We start from the raw sequence: 16,209 nt of genomic DNA, 5'->3' as shown, positions 1-16,209 counted from the left end.
AAAAACCTAGGAGTAAGATAAAAATTTTCATAAGGTGAGGGAGTGAAAAGTAATGTCCTACCTCTGCCTGATACTGACCAAATACTTGGCATTTACACTCCCATATTCTGCAGGAACGTTGCTCACTACCAGGTTATTTGGTTTATAAGGTTATACCTTTACAGGGTTATGGCTTTCTCTTGCAAGTATTCCCACAAATGCTTTCATGTAGCTGATGTTTTCTGCAATGTGTTGAGTCTTTGTATTTGGCAAAAGTTCTGGGTGCATGTCTTGAACCTCCACGGAAAACACACATAGCCCCTCTTCTCTTTTATCTCCCCCAGGGTCTGTTCTGTAGAACAGAAGACCACAGCTCTGGCTGGCCTTCTCATGGGCTGGTGCTGGGAGAAACAGCCAGCCAAAAGTAAATTTTCCACTTTTTAGCCAGAACTGAGAGCACTTGCCCTCTAAAGCTCAGCCGCCTTTCACTACCAGGAACAACAGGCAGTCTAGTGAACACTGTATTTTTAAAAACACTGAAGTCTACCTACCATCCCCAGATCCTTTTCGCCTTCGCTTCTCTTTCCCAAAACTTTTCTTCTCTTTGCGCCTCTGTCGTAGTGCTGTTTTGGGGTCAGTAATCCAGGCCTGATAAACAAACTGGAAGGAACAAACTCATTTATTTCAAGGTTCTTCATGTTTTGAGAGTAAGCCACAGAATAAGCCACAAGCAGGACTATATAGTTTGAGTAAACTCGTTCAGATCTGTAGGGGTCAGGAAATATTTTGAATCCCAAATCAAACACCTCCCCTGCAGATCTGCTGAGTTTTCATGTGCTATTTTTGTTAGCATAAAACCAAATGTGAAAACATTTGTGGGTGAACCAAGTTTCATTAGAACCCACAAAAATTCATGCTCTGAACTTTGGGAATTAATACTCTGTTGTGCATATGGGCTACCTCACCTGAATCTCTCCATTTAATTCTGTATTTCTACATTATCATTTTACAGGCAAGATGCAGATTAATGGAAACTAAAAGAAAGTGCTGCAACCAACTAACTAAAGCATCAAAAGATGTAGTGATATCTCAGTACAGGTATTTGTACTTGCACAGTTTTCATACTTTAGGTATTTTTTTTCCCTCTGCAGATCCCAGTGGAACGTTTACAGACGTGTTATCTATGCACAGTCCCAACCTGGCAGTCAGGAATTCCTCAAATTTCATCCTGATTTTGACAGTGGCTCCCTTTGTTCCTTCATGTAAGTCAGTTATGAATCCTTCTGGTACAATTTTCACAGTTGTAAAATGAAGACAGTAATACTTACCTATATATATCAAGGGGATTTTAGGGGGCCAAATCCTGCTCACAGCACTCACTGAGATCAACAGTCTGCTAACTTGTATGACTACCTGAAGCATGGAAGTGGCCCAAAATATTTATCTTTGTTATAGCAGTGGCGGGGGGGGGGGGGGGGGGGGGGGGGGGGGGGGGCATTTACCCAAAAGTAACTTTTTGAATAGTTCTGCTCAAGCTGTGAAGGAAGGTTACAAAATAAAAGCAGTAACACTCATATCTTCTTTCCCTATACGACATAACATGTGAATAACAATAAATTATCCTCTCCACAACTCTTTAGGACAAAAGATGTTCTTTTGTTCCTTTTATAGTTTTTATTGAAAAATGGTAATCATCTTCAATTGGCACTGCATTGTCTTCTATTTCTAAGCAACACAGGCTGGTAACAGAGACAGGGCAGGGAATCACACAGATGCAGGCATGAGGGTGAAAATAAAACAGGTCTATTAATTCACAAGACAAACATGCAGACAATGACGGCAACACACGCGTATCTCAGTGAAGCTGGAACTGCCCCTCATAGGACAGAATGGTAAAATTTCTGTTTGGTTTATTGATATTTTTAAAATTTGCATACACAAATTGCTTTGGAATATTAAAGGATTTTTTTTTTTTTGAACTGTCAAACTGACTTTAAATGACTTTAAAAGGGAATAATACTTGGTTCTGCTTTGTGAATGTATACAAAAATGAAGAGGCAATTATTTTGGTACTGATGATAAGAAGGTCCTCTTCCAAATCTCTCAAGGTCTGTACATCTACTTTTGTATGTCTGACTTGTTCAAAGCAAGCACCACATAAGAAAATGTGTGGGATCAGAGGCACTGGTTTCTTTTCGATTTGTAATAGGTGTTTTCTAATGAAGGTGGTCAGGGGGAATGGTGATCCTTAAGTGAACTAATACTGTATTACTGAAAGGCAGAAACTGTCAACACCTGCTGTTGAACAGTTAGCTGTATGATAGCCACAGTCATAGAGTGAATAAAGAAATTAGAGAGGGTAGAAGGTAAGAATGAAAAAAAAAAAGGCATTTGATTAATAAACTTAATGTAACTACTTACATTACACTAAGCATTGGATATTTTTAAGAGCTGACTGAGTGCATACATATGTATTACTTAGATTTTTACCACTGGACAAACTTTAAATGTAGTATCTTTTAGGCTTTGGAGCTGGTAAGCTCAGTGTGTAATGCTCACTTCTTGTGAGTAATCTGTTACATATATGGAGTGTAAAATGCTACACCGTGCTCTCAAAAGTAGTAAATGTTAAATGTACCCAAGGAGGACAAGAAAGAAGATGCACAAAGCGGTTTTATGATGATGAAGGCCAGAAAAGTAGAGAGCTAAAAAGGGCTTTGGAGCAGAATGTGTGTTTTACAAACATTTTACCAGCTTTCTGAGATCAATTACCACGGTGTCCATAAGATACATGCAACTTGATGTGACCATCTTCTATAGCAGTATCAGAAGAAAATGAGAATTTGGGTCTGCATTTTCTCTCTGGGGTTGTACTTGAAAAAACATAGATCACTTTTTGTGTGGGTTAACGACTCCAGAAGTATGAAATGCATTGCATTTACTAGGAATGAAGCTTTGGCTGTCATTACTCCTTTTAATCATTCATGTAAGAGGAAAATGCAGACGAGGACAAAGTAATACATTACATTAGGAACTATGGGATGGGTCACATACTGAGTATTCGCAAAATGTCAAGTACCTTTGCTGCTTTGATTAAATACTGAAGAATAGTTTTGGGTAGTTTAATAACAGACTTTGGCAAGGCTAAAATGGCTGAAGCAAATTTCCCAATAGCTCTCTATAAAGAAGGACAAAGCAAGAGCAATTAGTAGAAAACAAGAAAATATTAATAAAAAGTATAACTGAATTATGGTACCTAGATTATTAAGAACAAAATCATATTCATAGACTTCAATATGAAAAAAGATAATTTGTGATGTTCACAATAAAATTTTATTAAGATGATTCTAAACTGCCTGCATTCTCTAATAAATAAAATCTCCGTTAACTCTTGAAGTGACTATTGCACACAATTAACATTAACATAAAAATCAACAATTAAAAATATCTTTAGCAGGCTCTACAACAAATAAGTTCAGTTTGCTAATACTTTTATTAAGACTATGTGCAAGGTGATGGAAGACGAAATACGTATGATGACCAATGAAGGACAAGTTTTTCATAAACAAAACTGATTTCCTGTTCTGTACAACTCCCCTCCTATATAAAGCAATCCAACATCTTCATATTGCACATACTGCAGAGCTGGCCACCTATACAGAACATCTGACTAGAATTTTGAAATAAAGACCAGATCCTCCAGCCTCAGATTAATAGTTTCAGGACTGAGCCTTAAAAAATAAGACCAACCAAACAAAAACCCCAAAACCCACAGTAAATGAAAAAATTCTTATTAGCTTCTGACCTCTGGTTTAGAACTCTTTAAAATCTCAGTGCTTGGCACCAGCACATCTGAGCAAAATGTTGTCACCCATTTTTTAAAAAATCAGGAGAAACAAGAATGCAAACTTTCCTCTATACCTGCATGAAAACCAGAGAGAAAAATGACCTAGAAATTCATGAGCCATTTTTATGGTCCAAGGTGAGTTAAATGCAAAATATACAAAAAATTAGTGTAATAAGAGAAAATAACACTTACTTATCACATTGTTTTCAATCCAGAATTGTTTTGTCTTTTTTAAGGTCAAGAAAAAATTTTCCCAGGCAGTTTAACAAATGTAATCAGTTGGTAATGTAATATAAGTATATAATCTAAAGGCACAATGTATCAATGAACTAAATAAAATATTACTAACTGAATTGAACTAGTCTGGGAAGCTTTGTTTAAAAGCTATTGGTACAAGGAATCAAAGAGCATGGAGGCAGTTTCTTGCTCTTGCTTGGGTCAGGCTTTCAGTAATGGACCAGTTCTGCAGTGACATGAGTTTGCACCTAGATGGGAATACTCATCTACAAAAAGCTACCTGGTTGCTTAAACTTTTAAAGTTACAAACCTGAAAAAGTTCTGTGCTGTGTCTGAAAACTCTTCAACAAGTAAAATTTTAATCTTCTGAAGATTAAAGCAAACTCATACATATGAGTATTTCACTAACTTCTTCACCCAAGTTCTTCATTTAAGCCTGTGGATTCAATACATGGTACTGTCTAACATCAACCAGTCCATGTGTAGGAAAGCAGCTAGGAAACTTCAGCTATCTTTTTAACATTACAATATCTCCTTTTACTTCAACATAGCCTGTCACTTAAAATGCAAACATATTAACTATAACATGTTATATGTTAATCCTTAAAAAGAAAGGAGAGAAAGTGATGTGGTCTCCTTTTGTAATTTTAAATATTAAAGTCTTTACAACCCAAGGATACATTTCTCTGGTCCACTAGGATCAATAATAAAAAAAAATATTTTTTTTAAGGTATGCATTCTTTTCCATGAAAAGTTGCTTACTTTTGGGATCATTCCTTTATGGAATGATAACATTACTCAAACCCAGAAAACCACTGAGGTATTGTACAGCAGTGCCAGAGGCGAGTCAGCATCTTCATTTGTCTTTATTGCAGTGCAGAAAAAATAAATCTCAGATTCTTAGCTATTGTATTTTTGTTTTCCTCAGACATAAGTGAATGAGAATACGATCTTAATATAGTTCCTGTAGGAATCTGGCAATACTTAAAACAGGCCAACTGAATTTGAAGTTGGCAAGAAATTTAATTTTCAGTACTTTTCAGGTCTACTTTAGATGTCCTGGCTGCTTTAACATATATGCCTGTGTTATGAGAAGCCTACATTTTTTTCCAGATGTCACCTAGAAAGCAAATTACCATAAAGTACCTGAAATGCAGATTTTTTCCGAGGTTCTTCCTCTTCTTTTTTCTCCTCTTCCTCTTCCTCTTCGCTATCCGTCTCAAACAAATAATAATTTCCACTTCTGACCACTAAGTGAAACAAAATATTTTCTTATTTTTCTGAAAAGTTCTATTCTTAACTGCCACAAGACCTATGAACAGCCAGCTAGTCATTTAAAAATTCATAACCAGGAGAGGTGAAAACAGAGAAGCAAGAGATGAAAAAGTCTCAGGCAATTTATCTGGTGTTAGTCTGCGATACTTTGGGCATTAATGAGAAATATACAAGAACTAAGGAAAATGTCACCATGAGAAGAAAGTGTAAAGAAAAAGCCTGAAGCATATCAAGTTACTAGGTTATATTTTTGAGAAAAAACCGGCAGTTAAGTCATAATTTTTTGGGAACTGATGGTTATTTGAGGGAGTAAAAAAAGCCCAGCAGGTAAGTAAATGAATTTACAGGAACAGTACCACTGGACAAAAAATAACAAACTTCTCTTTAAAATGCTGAGGCATCCTTTAAACTATGGAACTGGATGGTATTAGTTAACGCTTTCTTCAAACATTTAAGCTTTGATGAGGTAATGGAAAACCTTGGTTTGTTTAAAATAAATTACTTGGATTCTATTAACTTCATTGCAAATGAGTTTTAATTTTTTGCCCATGGATTCAGAAAGATTCTGAAACCTCAATACAGTAAAGATGCACAGTGAATCAGCTAGGCCTTATATCCTTGAACAGAAGCAATGTTTTTATTTCTCAGATGGTAAAAGGCCTACATGAACAAACAAGGGAAACAAAAGAAATGAAAAATAAGGTAATGAGCAAGTGAAAAATCAAAATCACAGCATTATGTTCAGCAGTGAAAACTGGTAAATAATTTCCACATTTAAGCTGAAATATTTAAAGGAACAGTTCCTTAGATGAAACATCACACAATCCGGATATAGGGAGCAATACAAATTTATATTGAAAATTATATTTAACCCTCATTATAAGTTTCTGGGAAAGTAACAATTGCTTTAATTCAATCATACCTTGAATTCTCCACAGATCCCCTGTGCACAGATGACCACACATAACTACCGTGGAAACCTCAGGGTAAGCAGACTGAAATTTGCCAGAACTCTATTGGATCATAACTTCAGCATCTAAAACTCCCTCACAGAGGGAATTTTGTCCTCATGTGCCTAGCTATGACTTTTAACATCAATGAACTCCCTGCAGAGGGACAGAGAGTCCACTTCAGCAGTTCTGACTGCTGAACTGAGGGGAAAAGAAAGTTTTGATATTTATTGGATCAAGCAAATTAATTATTTGGTACAGGGCCTTCTAAGAATGCCCATCTAAAATGCATTAAAGAGACAACTGTCTTAAGAACACTAGTCTGCAGTTCTCTTTTATAAAAAAATATCTTGTAGTCAGCAACAGAAATTGTCCACACAGAAGATCAGCAGGATAAGGTCAGACATCTAGAGGAAACCTCTACTGCAGTGCAGTTCCCTAAAGGTTCAGAGTAGCACCCAGTCAGACTTGGAATGCCTGAGCTGGCAGAAAACAAATTTATAATGATCTCCCTCCAGAGTTTTTAGGTTGAAGTCTATCTGAGAGGACAGTACAATGTAGCAGTTGTCTCTTTTACAACTAAAGAGGGAGGTATGATTGAATAGCAATAATGCATTCTTGCAGACATTAAAATGGAATAAGAAGCGTGTTAGTCTCCTACAGGGACTGCTAAAGAGACCAGATTTTATTAGTAAGGTAATTCCTGGACAGACTGGACTTGGGGACCTCTCTCCTACTGCAAAGAGTGACTTTCTCTACTGAGAAAAGGGACTTGCAGGCTTTCCTTGTGGGATGAGATGGAGGAGGCAGAAGGGGAGTCACACAGGAGAAATCAGAATAATCTTATCATTTGCTTCTGCTCAGAGGAAAAGCGTTACCCAGGACAGCTGTGAGCACCATCTTTTGCACTACATCAGGAACAACTCTGTGCCCCAGGAGAAGCTGAGGACCTCAAAGCATGTGGCCCTAACTACTGCTGATCTTTGTGGGGCTCCGTAAGTAATCCACAAACACAGGAGGAACCATACTTCCCAGCAAGGGAGAGTGTAAGTGGGCGTCAATGAGGAAACCTGCACTTTCCCAACTGTCCTGCTCAGACCCAAATTCATGACTGTGTTTTAATTCCTATGACATACAAAATGATGCATCTTTCTGTATAATAAAATTATAACAAGTGGTATGAAATAACAATAAAAATCAGAATTGGCATAAAACTTCAAACTTGAATGACTTCAATATATACAAATATACAGTCACAAACCCATTTACTGAGATGAACATCCACGTGTGGCAGAATGCTGCAGTTACAGCACAGTGTTTTGAAAAGGATGGATGGGGAATATAAGTCTATTTCCACTTTCTATGCCTGTAAACACCTACTGTCAGTGCCATGCTTCAGCAAGTGTGGATGCAAGCCACATGGCCGGCAACCACTGTTTGCAGGATCAGGGTCTGCGATGTTTCCCACAAGGTTTTGCATTATTGCAATAAATAATTTCAAGAATGCTCACTGTTTAAATACCAAAATGCAAGTTGTCACCTAAGAATATTAAATAATGAGGGTGAAATAAGTAAAAGGCAAAGTCAATGTCTCTCTTTGAGCGGTTCTTATTACAAAACCAGTGGTGAAAAACCAAGAGACCATATCCCATTCCTTCAAAATCACCATAGCCTGAAATTCTACTGAAATTCAAGTAAAAACTTGCAAATTATAGTGTTGAACTGTTTTGTCATTGTTGTTCTTAAGGAAACTACAGGGCAAAAGTTTATTTTCCTGAGACTTTTGAAAAGGGATAGGTCTCTCTAAAGTGGCAGTGTGCCCTTTAGGAAAATAAAAATAGAGGCACGGTTTACTTGTGACTTGATAGAATTAAGCATATGACATTCTGTTAAGTGCTGTTGGTAAATATATATGTTGGAGTTATAAACAAATACACATAGGTAAACGAAGCACTATGTAGATGTATAAAAGTATCACTTGGAGTAATTCTTTTAAACTAAATGACCAGGCACAATATAGATATTCATATTTAACTCTGATCAGCGCTATACATTTGAGTATTTTTTAAATCTTCAGAGGTTATTAAATAGTTCATGTCTGATCGCCTTCAATAAAGACACAATAGAAGAATGCCTGATTTGAGACTGCAGTTGGCTCAGTTTTCTTGCTTTACCCAATCCATAACATAGGGAAGAACTCTACTGCATGCCTGGACTGGGCTACAAACAAAATATCATAATGCAGAAATTATACACATGATACAGTCTAATAATTTCTTGTGCTCAAGGCTGAAGATTTTTTTGCTTTCAGATAAACACAAAAAAATGGAAATAAAAAACAACTGGCATAAACAGTACATTAAAGTGTGATCAAAGATATTCATCTGAGCTCTACACATCCTAGTCCCAGGAATAGTCTTGATGCCTTAGTGTGGTACTCAGATTTCTACAGTTGACAGCAGAATGACTGATGAACCATAAAAAAGGATGTATGATGTGTGTATATGAAGAAGAAATGATGACTGACCATAGAATGCTTTGCCAAACCTGCAACTTCACATTTTAAAATATATTGTGCTTTGCGATAGGGGAGAATTGAGACTTTTGAGGCCAAAATAGATTCTTTTTTGGTACATGTTTATCTGATGCGGTATTTTTCTAAGAATGCCCAAAGTATCATGAGCTAGCTACACTTCCAACACAGAGAAGTTCAAAATACGATTAAACCGACTCCTTGAAGATTTGGAAGTAGAAATCATATGTTGAAAAAAACAAGCCTTCTATCAAGTCACAATCATAAAATCAGGCATAAAACAAACAGGTCATGGGAATGCCTTCATTCTGGTCAAGGATATAAGGGTTAAATCCACATATTTGTAAGATGATTGAGAAAACCTACTGGAAGCATGATCAACCCAAGGCCGCCACCACAGCTTTTTTTTGCCCTTGGCTTTCTCTTTGTCTGCTTCTCCTAAAATAAAATATGTCCAAATATTAATTTTATAAAATCAGAAACATGTTTCTTACACTGATTAATAATTTTTAATTTCTCTCAAAAGAGCTAAAATTTTATGAGCACATCAGATGTCAGATCTACTGAATACATTCAATATTAAAATTCGTTCAAAAGCATGAACACTACCAGAAATATTCTGGTTTATGCAGCAGTTAAAACAGCATTACACTCTAAAAGAGCTAAAAAGTTCAGGCTTCTGTTTTAAAACATTCAGTCACAGTTGACTGTAATTTCGAGAAGAAAATATTTTCCCTCCTCTCAAATCCCCTTTACATTTCAGGCTCAAAAAATTTCAAACCCAGTAAGTGCTGATCCTAAGACCGTGCTAGAAATGTGGCACTAGATAGGTATTTTACCTATTCCTATGTTTTAAACAACATTTAAAAGTATACAAACATTTCAGTGACTGAAAAAACTCACAGCATCCAGAAAATGTTGCTGGAAAAACGTGGATGCTACCTATGTGTAACACTGTGGTTTACAGATAAATGACTTTGTTCAGAACAAACCCCTGCTGCTATTCAGCGTTCTGCCAACTGCTAAAAGTAACCTCAAAGCAAACTACTTTCTCTAAATCTTCTTGCAGTACAAAATCCCAGAGATTTTTTTTGGCTGAATCAAGCTCCAAACTGATGCTTAGCTAACAACCTTGTTACACGCTGACAGTTTTGAAGAGCAATTTATCACTTGTCCTTAGCGCTCAACTGCAATTACAATACAACAATAGCTAAAGGTACCTTCATCATCTTCTTCAGAAACCTTTCGAATCTCCGGCCCTTCTGAGGACTCCTGGGTCATGCTTAGCATCCTCTCTTTACCCTTTTTGTATTTTTGCTGCCTGGCTTTGATGCGATCCATTCTAGCAAAAGGAAGAATCTTATTAGAATCACGTCTTCACCCTTTCTAACTCACTCTGAAAAACAAGTGTTAAACACATCCATACACACACACACACTTTAACATTTCTAAAGGAAATAACCATTCCACACCGTCACAAATCCTGCCCTTAAAAATAAGGAGTCACATGGCTCTGAAGGGGCTGGCTGGAAGGCTCAAGCCTAGATGTTCACTCACCTTTCAGTGAGAGCTGGGTTGCCTGCTATCACATGACTGTTTCACCTACTCCCCCTCAACTATCCTATTATTTAAAAATAAAAGAATTGCTGTCAGCAGCTACAACACAGCAAACAAAGCTCTGAGAAAAAAGGACTTCTGCCTAATGCAGTGGTTTTCCTAAAACTTGTCACTCTAAACCAGGGATGTGGCTGTTTCTGCAGTATTTGTGCTACATCTTCACGCCTTAAGCTCATTTGTCCCACATTATCTGGAAATACAGAAGACTGGTTTGGTTTTGTCCAGATGTAGGGAAGGCTTCAATTGTCCTTCTTTCAATCATGTTAAGTTAGCACAATCTGGTCTTTTAAAAGTTCTGTGTTTTTGCAGTTTGAAAACCAGTAGCAATTATTATTGAAATCAAGAGGAGTAAGTTCTTTCAATACAACTGAATTACAAGTAAATGATTCACTAACTTCAGTGATAAAAATTCACTTAAATACATTTATTAATCTACCCATTTGTTAGGGAAGAACCATTTACTGGAGAAGGAAAAACTCCTTCATCTCAGCTAGTTGCTATTATTCAGTAGATAATTAGATTTCTTTCCCTATATCAATAATCTGCTGCTGAATTTATGCTATGTTAGTCTGGACAACACGGTTGTTCCTCCTGGACACGCTGACAATTCTCGTCATCCTAACCAGCCTAAGCTGTATGAAGTACTGATGCACTTCATTGAATCAAATAAAAGAAGCATCCTCTATTGTTAGTCAGACATCCTACAAATACAAACTAGCAACTTTTATAGAAATATAGATTAGCTTTGGCATTGCCTCAAGCAGTATCATCTCCTTGTTCTTTAACTCTGCAGAATTAACAGAAAAGTATTGTTTCCAGGACAGGTACATCCTGCCAAATGGGATAAGATTGATTCAAGCATAGAGCAGGGCCAGCAACAGCCCAATACATCCTCTGGTGGGAAACTCCAGGCATGCAGGTAGGGAGCACGGTCCCTGCAGCCTTCTGATGCTTCTTTGGTTATGCACATGTGGAAGAAGCAGTCTGGAGTGGGCTTTGACATCTATTTAGGAAGCAGTTAGGGCTCTTCATGCATGGTAGTGGAGCAGCTTTGAAATCATACTGGCTGCAGGCAAGAGAATGAGAAGTGGCTTATTGGCTGTATGAAGAGAAAGGATCTTCAGGCCAGTTAAGCTGAATGCAAATATCTTCAGTGAAGGTAAACATATATTTTGCACTCAAACACTAGAGGAGGAACCACCAACAAAACAAAAGAGCAATCATGCAGGAAATTTTACCAGGAATACAAATGTACAGAACAAAATCCTAATAACGATAAAGCCAATAAGAATATTGCCACCCATTGAAGCAGAGCCAGGATGTTACTCAGCTTCCTTAGCCCATTGTGATTTCAGGCTATTTCGGTGACTTTTCATTACAGCTTCCCTAACTAGGCCTTTTGCTGTTCTGATTTCTTGGTTTTTTAACCCAGTTCCTGTGTCTTAGTCTCGTATTTTCTAACCATCTAAGTCTGCCCTTTCAAGTGAGACAGGGTTAATGTGGCACTTCTGATCAGTAATCTGCCTACCTTTTTCATGAGTTTCATAGGGGACTTGCACTTTACTATCCTGCTCTTCAGAGAGATGGGGAAAGTCAAGAGAACAGCAGGGTAATTAGTGGAAGGAAAGAAACAGGAAATAAGACTTCCCCCCCCCCGCCATCTTTCATCTGGGTCACATGCATTCATACCACACAAAATAGGATAACCTGGAACTAAAACATGAGCTGGACCTCTAACAGAAAGAAATGCAGCACAACAGCACACATATAGATCACCTCTTAAACAGGACACTGTATGGTTATGTTGGTATGATACTCAGGTGTGGAACAGTGAAAAGCTGATCTTTTTAACCAATCATAATTGGATTTCTAGAGTTTAGAAGAATCTTCAAAACAAGCAGGGGTGGTCACATCTCTTTATTTACAGGAAGTATCTGTTTCCATTAGAATTTCAGGCTCACTGATGAGCAGGTCAGTACATGCCACTGATTCTTGGTTAACCTCAAACCTTTGGCCCTAGAAATGTAATTCTATGTTTAAATCAAAGTTTAGATTCTGCAGTATGTTGTCTTTTTGGAAAAGATGACTCTAAACCTACATAATATTGGCATATCTAAGATCTCTGAATGCCCAGAAAAAAATTTTGTAATAGGAAAATCATACTTCAAAACCTAATCAGCATTTCTATAAAAGAAGGTTCTAGAAAAATACCAACAATCAGTGAAATATATACATATGTATGTGTATTTATATATATAAAAGAATACATTAAATACATACTGTCTTTTCAGTTGATCCATTGATTTTTTTTCCTCTTCAATTCTTGCCTTTACAGCCTTGACAATCGTGGCCTGGAAAAGTTCAGCACCCCTACAGCAGAAATGTGGCAAAAGAAAAGAAAAAAGGAGAGGAAACATTAAATGACTCTAAGTTTCCCTTACACCAGTCAATCACAGAGAACTCTATGTTCTCTCTGTACATGACCTCATCTACATCAAAGAAAACTAATCCAAGACCTGAAAGAAATAATCAGTTATTCCAGAATACTAGTATCTTTACAGTCAAACATTTCAAGATCTGGGGCCAAACACTGTGATCCCTGCTCAGCCTGTAAGTTCCTCTAGCAAGCTGCTCAAGGAATTAAGCTTCCAGTCCTCAAGAACACAGAGAATGGGTAGGTTCAAGGCTAAGGTATGAGTTCTTGCACACCTCCAGGATTTGGTTTTTACAGTCACTTCTGCATTATAATCACCTTGTCCCCCTGGAAGCTGTGAGCAAATTCCAACTTTATCCAGGGCCATGATGAGCATAGATTCAGCTGCGCTTTTACCCTCTGAACACTACGTGCTTCTAATCTGATGACACAAATCCTTAGGCAAGTTCCTGGTGTGCCACAAGAATATGGCTGCTAACTACATTTTGTTAGAAATGTAATCAACTCGTTGATTCAGATGTCCAGATCATGTCTTGGACATTCTTCATCATTCACTCATTAGCTTCTGAAGACTCTCAAAGAGCCTCAAAGTCTCTCTCAAAGTTTTAGATTTAAAGCCTTTCTTCTGTCAGAAATTCAGTAAGAACAGCTATGGTTTTAGAGGTCTACTTCTAGCTAATTTTTCAACCATATTTTCTGCAAGATTAATGATTCTTCCATGTAACATGCAGGATAACCACAACTACATTTTTTCAAAGGAATACAAACAAGACTGGCAGTAATTATTATCCCTAAGTATGGTAAAGTACAAAGAAGGAGATGTTCTCCTTAGCAACTTGATCACTCCTAAATTCTTATGGACTATCGAAAACTGTCATTGGATCCTCATCGCTATTGTCTGAATCACAGTTTAATCTTATTTAGGTAAGGAATTTGTATTTCACAATATTAACTTTAACTAGAAGGCAGACTCAGACCATGCTGTCTGAATCCAAACTTGACCTTCTTTCATTGTCTATGTCCATTGTCCACTATCCAATTCAAGCTTGGATTTTAGCAAGGCAAGCAGCTAACTAAAAAAATAATTGTATCATTACATTTGTATTACCCTCTTTCCTGTAGTTCTTGGCACTTTTTTGGTCATTCGTACATTTATCTTTACAAAGCTCCTGCCATAAGCCAGTGTGTCTCCACTTCTGCTGCTAGAGAACTCAAGCCTGGGTAGGTTCGGTAACTTACTAAAAGACACAAAGCTGGAAGTAGGAACCAAGCATGTTTCTTTCAACCCAGCCCAGTGTCATTTACATGAGACTGCTCTTTCCTTCTGGATGCAAACGTTCCAATTTAGGAGGCATTTCGATACTCATGATTTTACTTTCTGCTATTTTCACTGAACACAGGGTACAAAAAAGGCTACAAAAAGGCGGTATCCAGCAAAATCGGGCATCAGCAGACAAATTTACCCCAGAGCAAAAGTCTGAGACAGGCAATATGGATGGACGCATAGATCTTTTGGTAGCCCTGTTTAGAGTGGTGAATATTGTTCAGTATGAACAGTTAAACATGTTCCCTTTTTAAAATGATCCCTGGAGGAGTAAGAACAGGAAGGTAAAAAATACCTCCTTTCAGGACATCCAAGCCTAATTTTGCCCTCAACAGATAGAAATCAATGTACATATGGGGGTTTTTTTTTGAAGAAAAAAAAAAACCTACAATACAATTAATTCTATATTGACAAAAGTAATTCCTTAGAAATCTTACTGAAATTAAGATCTGCCTGCTTATTAAAAAACAGAAGAATGGTTGTGATAGTGATACTGGTGGGAAAGTACAAGTAACAGGCCCAAAGAGGGTGATACTTCCTAACCACACCTAGTCAGTGTTCAGTGATGTGACACTTCCCAAGTGAGACATTCTGATTGTCTTTCTAAGCCAGATGTGATAACTTTCCTCTATTTTTCTTCACGTGGCATTTTTGGAGTTGTGATTTCTAAGGCCCATTGTCTCAAACGGGCTCTGATAGCAGAGTGTTTTCTTTCCAAGGCTTAAAAACTCTGGCATTTGCTCTCATACATATTGATGTTGAGAGAATGCTGCAACACACATCAACTTTCATGCTTTTAATAAGGGCTATGAGAGCAGCAGATGGTGTTTGGTAGGAAAGATGCTTTAATTTCTACCAGTTTCTCAATTAATTTGTTTTCTCATTTGTGCTTAGTCAGATTTGGGTTTGCAATTATGAATTTAGCAGGGATTGTTTAAAACAATGTTCAAGTACTCTTTTAGTACTGCCTATCATAAATAAGCATGTACTGTACCTATGAGAGAATTGAGCTGATTCATTTAATTTTTTAAAACTTTATGTTACCTTGATGCTAGGATCTGAGAAGCTTTTATATCTGCAACCACATGTAGGAAGTAGTAACTCATGAAGACTCTTCTTTGCAGCAGCAGGAAAGCAAAACATATACTGTCCCAAATGATTCCTGCTTCTCCACTGGGCAGTTTACAATCTAGGTTGTTGGTTGCTGGAAAAAGACACCATCAGCATAAGAACTGTTGTATTAAGTATTCTTTTATAATGTTTATTCAATAAAATAATCTTATCCTTTAAAATTATTTGAATTGAGGTGCTTTAATTAGATATTTCTTTAGAAAACTGACATGCATTTCCAATTGAAGTACATCATATTTTCTTTTACACAAAACTGGAAAGCTTCCAGCGATGTGATATCCCATGAAAACTGAGAATTCACCAAAAGTGAACCACTTGCAAACAAATTCACCCTGTCCTAGGAAGTACTTGAAAACAAAGAGTGGAGAAAAAGTAATTTTTGTTAGCCTGAAATATTTGATTTTCTAAAATGGTATGTTTCTTTTTTTTTTTTTATTTCATTTCAAAGCAACTTTTTGTCTCATTTTTCTATTAAAAACACTAACAACATGAGAAAGAAGTGTGGGGTTTTTTTGTCAAAATAATTTTTTCACTGCCACCACCTAATATTTTCATTTTTCCTCTCCATAACTCAGTCCAGTGTTTCTTTCCATTGCACAAGAGAAAAAATATTTGAAACAACAAAATTGCTTCCTTTAGGGTAGGAGGAGACAGGCAGAGGAAATCCCATTCCTCCTACCTCTAGATTTTGGCTCGGACTATATCTTTCTTTCATTTTTTTCTTCTCTAAAAGACAGTTCTCTCAGGGATATTAAAAAAATTTAAACTGGGTTTTGTGGAGCTAAACCATAAACTAAATGGCCTATGCTGCTCTACAGAAGGGAGTAGAAGTACTCAAGGGACAGACTCTGGCTTGAAGCTGGCTTTACAATCAAGCAAGCC

At 37.0% G+C, this 16,209-nt stretch overlaps 1 protein-coding gene across 12 annotated transcripts in view; it reads right to left on the bottom strand.

Moving 5' to 3' along the window:
* Positions 1 to 16,209, bottom strand: part of PIEZO2 (piezo type mechanosensitive ion channel component 2) — a 313,781-nt gene that overhangs the window by 41,438 nt on the left and 256,134 nt on the right. For 7 of the 12 annotated variants that reach the window (XM_040586706.1, XM_040586711.1, XM_040586710.1 and 4 more), the window contains 7 exons: positions 15,241 to 15,400; positions 12,719 to 12,808; positions 10,042 to 10,163; positions 9,188 to 9,259; positions 5,210 to 5,313; positions 3,059 to 3,157; positions 531 to 639 (listed from right to left, as the gene is read on the bottom strand). In XM_040586706.1, the coding sequence (XP_040442640.1) occupies positions 531 to 639; positions 3,059 to 3,157; positions 5,210 to 5,313; positions 9,188 to 9,259; positions 10,042 to 10,163; positions 12,719 to 12,808; positions 15,241 to 15,400 (756 nt within the window). The remainder of the gene's footprint in view (positions 1 to 530; positions 640 to 3,058; positions 3,158 to 5,209; positions 5,314 to 9,187; positions 9,260 to 10,041; positions 10,164 to 12,718; positions 12,809 to 15,240; positions 15,401 to 16,209) is intronic. The other 5 variants (XM_040586713.1, XM_040586715.1, XM_040586714.1 and 2 more) reach the window with 1 other exon arrangement.

The sequence above is a fragment of the Falco naumanni genome, chromosome 3, assembly GCF_017639655.2.
Source record: "Falco naumanni isolate bFalNau1 chromosome 3, bFalNau1.pat, whole genome shotgun sequence".
NCBI lineage: Eukaryota > Metazoa > Chordata > Aves > Falconiformes > Falconidae > Falco > Falco naumanni.
The sequence above is the reverse complement of the archived record's forward strand: the minus strand, read 5'-3'. Positions and strand labels throughout refer to the sequence as shown.